The sequence below is a fragment of the Camelus ferus genome, chromosome 29 (genome assembly GCF_009834535.1).
Source record: "Camelus ferus isolate YT-003-E chromosome 29, BCGSAC_Cfer_1.0, whole genome shotgun sequence".
NCBI lineage: Eukaryota > Metazoa > Chordata > Mammalia > Artiodactyla > Camelidae > Camelus > Camelus ferus.
Window position 1 is genome coordinate 522,527 of NC_045724.1, and position 7,573 is coordinate 530,099.

The 7,573-nt window shown below is 42.2% G+C and overlaps 1 protein-coding gene across 1 annotated transcript; it reads right to left on the bottom strand.

Annotated features, from left to right (window-relative positions):
• Window positions 1-3,589: 3,589 nt before the first annotated feature.
• On the bottom strand, window positions 3,590-5,855 carry LOC116660431 (glutamate receptor ionotropic, NMDA 2C-like; the record flags this gene model as incomplete). The annotated part of the gene is made up of 1 exon (XM_032469906.1): window positions 3,590-5,855. A coding segment is annotated over one exon (570 nt), but the record flags the coding sequence as incomplete, so codon positions are not given.
• Window positions 5,856-7,573: the final 1,718 nt, after the last annotated feature.

Sequence of the window (7,573 nt, forward strand, 5' to 3'; positions counted from 1 at the left end):
CAGCAGGGTTTACTGCAGACTCTTTTGTTTCCTCTCCTCTCCAAATTAGCTTATGTACCATTGTTACCTTCCTAAGCACCAATTTCATCCTTCACTTGTCTGCTTTATTAAAAGCATAAAGATCCCTTATGATTTTTCACAGTCAAACTTATTAATGTATTATTTATGATTTTCTATAATCTGATCAAGTTTGCCCATCAAGCCATATTTCCCACCACTCTACAACATAATCTTATGTATAAACCTTCTTATAATCTGTCCATATGGCACGATGTTTCTTATGTGTGTTTTTTCCATCACTTGTTCTCCCTCAGAGAATGCTGCTTCTCTCACTACCTTGGCAAGTTCTGTCCATTTTTCTGAATCTGGTTTAGATACGATCCTCTCCAAAGGATATTTCTAAGTGCTACAGGCTTTATCAACATCTCTTTTCAAACTCATTTGGTGCTTAAGGCATTTATTACATTTTACACTATATTATATTTTATCATTATCTTAATCTCTGTTTCCTGTATGTTTTTTGCCCAACTGGATTATTAGCTTCTTTAAGGGAACAGGCATTTCCAAACAAGTTATTTGCTTTAACCTGTTACTAAACACAGAATAGATTCTCAATATTTTTGATTGAAATAGTGTTGTTGACCAATTTTGATAGAAAGGTTAGATAAGCGAGATAAAGCAGCATCTGTAAGCAATGATTTACTTAGATATCTGAAGCTGAAAGCTGCTCCCTTAGAAACTCAAACTCAGTCTTGTAAAAAATCTAACTATTATAAGTTTTCCTAAAAATATAGATATCTATTGCTGCATAACATATCAGCTGAAAATTTGGTTGCTTAAAATAATGAACCTTTGTTATCTCATGTAGGTCAGGAAGCTGGGTGCAGGTGAGTGATTCTGGCTTAAGGTCTCTCTCTCTCATGAAGTTGCATTAAATGTGTCAGCTAGGATGCAGTCTCGTCTCCAGCCCAACTCAGGAGGATCTGCTTTCAAGCTTACGTGGTTATTGGCAGGATTCAGCTCCTCACAGGTTGTTGGATTGAGGTCCTCAGTTCCTCACTGTGCCCAGAGGCCTCCTTCAGCTCCTTTCCATGCAGGTCTCTCCAGGACAGCTCAGAATATGGCAGCTGGCATTCCTCAGAGGGAGCAAATGAGGGAGCACTGTGCCCAAAGCCACAATAGTTTGTATTCTTATTTTGGAAGTGGTATCTCATTAATTCTGTCATTTTATTCACTAGAAGGGAGTCCAATCCACACTCAAGGGAAAGGGGTTATAAAAAGGTATGAGTGTCAGGAGATGGGGATGATTGAGGTCTATTGAAGAGGCTGCCCCTCTCAACTAGGCTATTCTCTTGTCCATAGAGGTTTTCTGACATCAGAAAAAGAGGAGTTCTTAACTGGATTTTTTTCCAAAATTATTCTATTCTTAGCACTTAAGTTTTTAATCAATGATAGCCTTTCTAGAGTCATTTTAATATTGAATTATATAGTGTTCTGCATCCTGACCCTTCTAAAGTGTTAGGAAAGCATATACTACAGTCTGTTATCAGGATCAATACAGAACTTTAATGAAATACAGGATACAAGTATAGCAAATATGCTCTCAATCATTTGAATAAATAATGTATAAAACTTACTCAAAACATAATTTTCAGTTAAATGTATTAAAACCTCAACATATACATATATAATGTGCCATGTATGATAAGGACACAAACATATTTGTTAAGTGTGTGTGTGTGTGTGTGTATGTATATCATATATATTTCTATGAATCAATTAGTTTAATGCTTTTAGGGCTATATAATTCTATGAATCAGTTAATTTAATGCTGTTAGGGCTATATATCTCTGTGAATCAATTAATTTAGTGCTTTTAGAGTTCCTGTGCCTATGGTGGAATAAAATTACTACTAGATTTTGCTATCTTAAAGTTCTAATTAAAAGCATAAATAATAATATATTGATGCTCATAGGAATTCTTTCATTATCAGAGTTGGAAAGATTAAGAGAATACTTGATGCAGTCTTTAGAAGTTTATATTAAATTAGAAAATAAAGATTATATTAACAGTTTCATCAACATGTTAGTGACTTGGGAGGCTGGATGAGAAGTTGGTTCCATATGTTACTGTTTATATCAAAATAAATTCCAGGTAAGTTAAAGATTTAAACATTAAAAAAAGCAAACATAAAATTACATGAAGAATGCATTTGGAAATGTTTGTAGACTCTGAAAAGGTGAATATCTTTCTAAACATGACATCCAACCCAGAAGCCATTATAGGAGAACTGACTGTATTAAAACTAATTATTTCTGAATGGTGAAAATAGGCAAAAAATGGGGAAAATAAATATTTACCACACATATAACAGGAAATGTTCTAATTCGTCTAATAGAAAAATAACTTTTATAATTCAATAAGAAAAGAGTAAAACTTGTATAGGCAAGTGATTCAAAGAAAAAAGTGTATATAGTTAATACATAGTTAAAAAGGCAAAACATAGATTAAAAAGGTACTGCATATATTAAAATAGTGCTACATATGTTTAAAAGGTGCCACATACACTAAAAGTCATATATGTATTAAAAATGTGATCCACAAATGATAAATGCTAGAGAGAATGTGGAGAAAAGGGAACCCTCCTACACTGTTGGTGGGAATGTAGTTTGCTGCTGCCATTATGGAAAACAGTATGGAGATTCCTCAAAAAACTAAACATAGACTTACCCTATGATCCAGCAATCCCACTCAGCATATATCCAGAGGGAACTCTGATTTTAAAAGATATGTGCACTCCAATGTTCATAGCAGCACTATATACAATAGCTAAGACATGGAAACAACTTAAATGTCCATCAACAGATGACTAGAAAAAGAAGCTGTGATGTATTTGTACAATGGAATACTACTCAGCCATAAAAATAATAAAATAATGCAATTTGCAGTATCAGTGGACCTGGAGGTCGTTATTCTAAGTGAAGTAAGCCAGAAAAAGAAAGAAAAATACCATATGATATCACTCATATGTGGAATCTAGAAAAAGAAAAAAGACACAAATGAACTTATTTACAAAACAGAAACAGACTTACAGACATAGATGACAAACTTATGGTTACTGGGGGATAGGAGGTGGGAAGGGATAAATTGGGAGTTTGTGCTTTGGAAGTATTAACTACTATATATAAAATAGATAACAGGTTTCTTCTGTACAGCACAGGGAACTATATTCAATATCTTGTAGTAATCTATAATGAAAAAAATATGAAAATTAATATATGTATGTATATGTATGACTGGCACATTATGCTATACACCAGAAATTGACACAGTGTAAACTGACTATACTTAAATAAAATTAATTAATTAATTAATTAAAAGGTGATACCAATAAACGTACATGTATAAAAACTATTAAGCTTTTTGAAGTATAGTTGCTTTACAATATTATATTAGTTTTAGATATACAGTATAGTGATTCAGTATTTTTATAGATTATTCTGTTAAAAATTATTACAAGATAATGGTTATAATTCCAAGTGCTATACAGTATATCATTGTTTGTATCTTTCAGTTCCAGTACCCCTGTGTTGCCCCTCCCCCTTCCCTCTCTCCACAGGTAATCGCTAAGATATCAGTTTTTTTAATGTAAGGAGAAGTTTGTTTATGTCTAAGAATGGCAGACATTTAGAAGAGTGGTAACGCTTGTTCTTGGAAAAGTGTGGAGGTAATAGTTATACTTGTTGATGAAACTTGGTTAAACCTTTTAGAGCTTTATTGTAGTGACATGGCAAGATGCTCAAATATATTGTAAAGGGTAAGAAAAAATTCCAAAGCATTGTAGGATGTACACTGGAAAAATTTATGTGAGACTGTGACTAACAGTTAACATTGATTTTCTCTGAATGGAATTGAGGAGTCACTTTTGTATGTCGCATGTTGCTATAATTTATCATTAAAATATATTACCTTCGTAATTAGAAAGAAAACATTTCTAAAAGGCAATTTTACAATTTCTCTTTACAGGAGATTACATGCTTGATACAAAGCCAAAAGAAATGCCAGAAATTCAACATTTAAACTATGAGCAGGTAATTGACACAATTTTTGTTATATTAAAATATGTAATTTTAACTTATGGATGTATTCTTTGATCCCTATCAGTGGCTTTTCAGGTATATTCTTTGATTTCTTTATTTTGAACACCCTTTCAAAAATGTAAAAAACATCCTTTTTGTAAATGAGGATAAGGAATTTTTATTATTTTTTAAATGTGATGATGTATGGTGGTTTTATTTTTAAAGCCCTATCATCTAGATATGTGTACTGAAGTATTTATGGATGATATAAATATGTCTGGGCTTTGCTTCAAAATAATACAGATGAGGGGAAGTGGGTGGGGGTAAGGGTGAGGCGTGCTTAGCCAGGGGCACATGGGATTATTATAATTGTCTACTTTTGTGTCTGCTCAAAATTCCCTACAATAAAAAATAATCATAAAAGAAATGCAAATCAGATCAGTCTCTCCCCTCAAAAGCTTCCTCAGCTCCGCAGTTACTTAGGGTAAAATCCAAATATTTTCCTGTGTGGTTGGGACCCCACCACCTTCTGCAGGCTTCTCTCTGTCCCTCAGAAACCCCAAGCTCCTTCCCACCGCTGGGCATTCGCACCACCTGCCACCTGCCCCCTCTACCTGGAGCCCCCCCACCACCTATCAACACACCTTATCAACCCTCCCTCACCCCCCAGGTCTCAGCTTAGACATATTTCTTAAGGCACTTTTATCAACCACCAACCCACAGGGGGCCCCATTAGACTCCCTTGTGGCACGGCATCCTGTGTTCTTCCTTCAGGAGGCTTATCCCAGCTGTGAGGGCAGGAATGTGTTTGGAACTTTCTCCCCACAGGACGGCCAGCTCTGCGAGGGCCTGCCGCCCCCAGGCCTCAGGCAGTGCCTGTCCCGGAATGCCCTCCCCTGCCAGTCATCTACGTCAGGTCCCAGCCTGGCCCTTTGCCCTGGATCTGGAGCCTGACCAAGGAAGGCCAGAGAAACAGGGAGAAGGTGGGCCAGGGTTGCCCCCAGAACCAAAGGTGGGTTTGCCACCTGCCCAGCCCTCATCCAGACATGAATTTCAAAGCAGCCCAGGAAGTTTCTCCTCTAGAGCATGGGAACGTCATCCCCACAGCCTTCTCCTCCCTCACCCGTGTCTCCCTGAGCCCCCACCTCCTTGCTGATCCCACCCAATCCCAGCTTCCCAGGACCTGAGTGTCTCCCTGGCCCAGACTCAGCCCCACTCCCCCAGCCCTAGCCTGGCTCCAGGCTCCAGGGATGAGGGGACATGATTCTGAACAGGCACTTTAGGGGTGAGGACCACGGCAGAGCCCCCACTGATGCTGAGGATAGGCACGAGGGGCTGGGAGGAGATGACATCCAGGATCTGGGCCACGGCCTCAGTGCCGACGTTGCCCTCAGAGACGATGCCTTGGACGCGGGCAGCGCCCAGCAGCCCGCAGATCTGGGTGAGAAGACTGCTGGGGTTGGTGGTGTTGACCCCCACGGTGAGTGGTTGGATCTCTAGGAGCAGGTCCAGGAAGCTCTGGGGGATGAGGCGGGTATGGGCCTGGGCCTGCAATGGCCCTGAGCTGCCGAACACCATGGCCACCATCACAGCCTGCTCGCCCTGCCCGGGGCCCAGCCCTGCCCAGGCATCGAGGAGTGAGGTGAGCAGCAAGGCCGGCCCCAGAGCCCCCCACCATGTCCACCAGAGGGTCCTGCAGAGAGACCAGGGTAGGCATGGGGAGGGAGGCAGAGGCACGAAGAGAAAAGAGAGACAGAGAGGAGGCGAAGGCCAGCGTCATAGGGGCACACATCCAGAGGATGAAAGAGAAGGGGGGGAGCCTCCTTCCTCAAAGAGAGGCAGAGAGAGAGGGAGACAGACAGACACAGACAAAGAAAAAGAGACAGAGGTTAGCTGAGCATCCAAGCGCAGCCCAGAGGGCGGGGGCTGGGAAGAAGATGCCAGGCTAGGTGCTCATTACTTCCGTTTTATGGTTGAACACCATGCTTGGAAACTCATCCATCTGGGTTCTGCCCCAGGAAGGTACACAGCAAATGCTAATCTGGTGCCAAGTGCATGGATTTGAGTGGAGAGGCTTGAGTTCAAGTCCCAGTTCTGCCACTTACTAATTGTGTGATCCTGGGGAAGTTGCCTAGCCTCTCTGAGCCATGTTTTCTTGCCTGCAACAATCACAGGACCTACTTCACAATGGTGTGAGGGGTGCCCGCTCTTATCAGCATCCTTATCCTACAGGTGACAGCCCCACAGCCAGGGGAAGGCAGGCAGCTCTGTCACTCACTCACACACACACACACACACACACACACACACACACACCATTCTCCATCCTAAACTGGACCTAACATCTCCAAGGAACCTCCTCTGCATAACCCTGCCTGTCTCAGAGCCCCCTCCTCCTGGGCACTGGACATCCCTACCCTCCCCCCGTTGCCTCAGTTAGTAGCCGCTCTTCCACAGCAGGTGTGTGACCCAGTTGATTTGTTCGGAGCTCAGAGTCACCTGAAACCCTGAGGTATCTCACACATGAGCTGCCTCCCTAGGCCATCACTGACATGAGGGGATTTTTACCATAACCCAAGGGCCTGACGTGTATCCCTGCTAAATGAGCATCATGGCTTTGGACTGGGACCAACAGCCACACTGGTGAGTGGTACCCATGCATGCAGTTCTCCCTCCCAGCCAGCCATCGGCCACAGCTTTACCCCCTCTCCATCTCCATGACATCCCCAAAAAACTTCCGAACAGGGGAGAGTGGAAGGGTGACCAGGCCGGGCCTGGTTGAATTCAGGAGGAGGAGACGGGAGTTTTGGCAGGGGAGGGAATACTGTGCTCACTTTTCTGCCCTTGAAACCCCCTCTGTGTGTGATTTCCTAGTACACTGACTTCCAGTGTCAGCCTAGAGGTGCTTGTGCGTCTTGTGTGCGAGCCTGAGCGTGCTGTGCCCGCAGCTAGCTCCAACCAGAGGTTTCAAATTACACCTGAAAAGGGCACTGCCGTGCTTGTTCCACACTTTGCAAGGCCTCTCTGTGCTCCTCTCTGCCCGTCCCTGTAGGTTCCCCACCCTCTGGGAAGCCCAAAGCTTCCCCCACCTCTGCCGCCCAGCTCTGAGCTCCAGATCTCTGCTGCCCAGCACAGCAGCCTCCAGTCATGTGTGACTATCGGGCACTTAAATGTGTCTCATCGGAATTGCGGCATGTAGTGTGAAATACACACTGGCTATTGAAGACTTAGTGTTCAAAAAGGAAAATATCAATATTTTTATATGGATTACATGACAAAAGAACATTTTAGATACATTGAGTTAAACACAATATAGCCTTAGAATTCATTTCACCTTTCTTTTTACTTTTTCTACTGTGCCTTCGTGAGCTCTCATGTGGTTTCTTTTGGAAAACGTGGCTGTAGATGAAGGACCCAGGTCCTCCCTCAGCTCCAAGGGGGCGCTGTCCCCCGAGACTCTCTGATGGGAACGTGTCCTCCAGGACTGGAGTTGA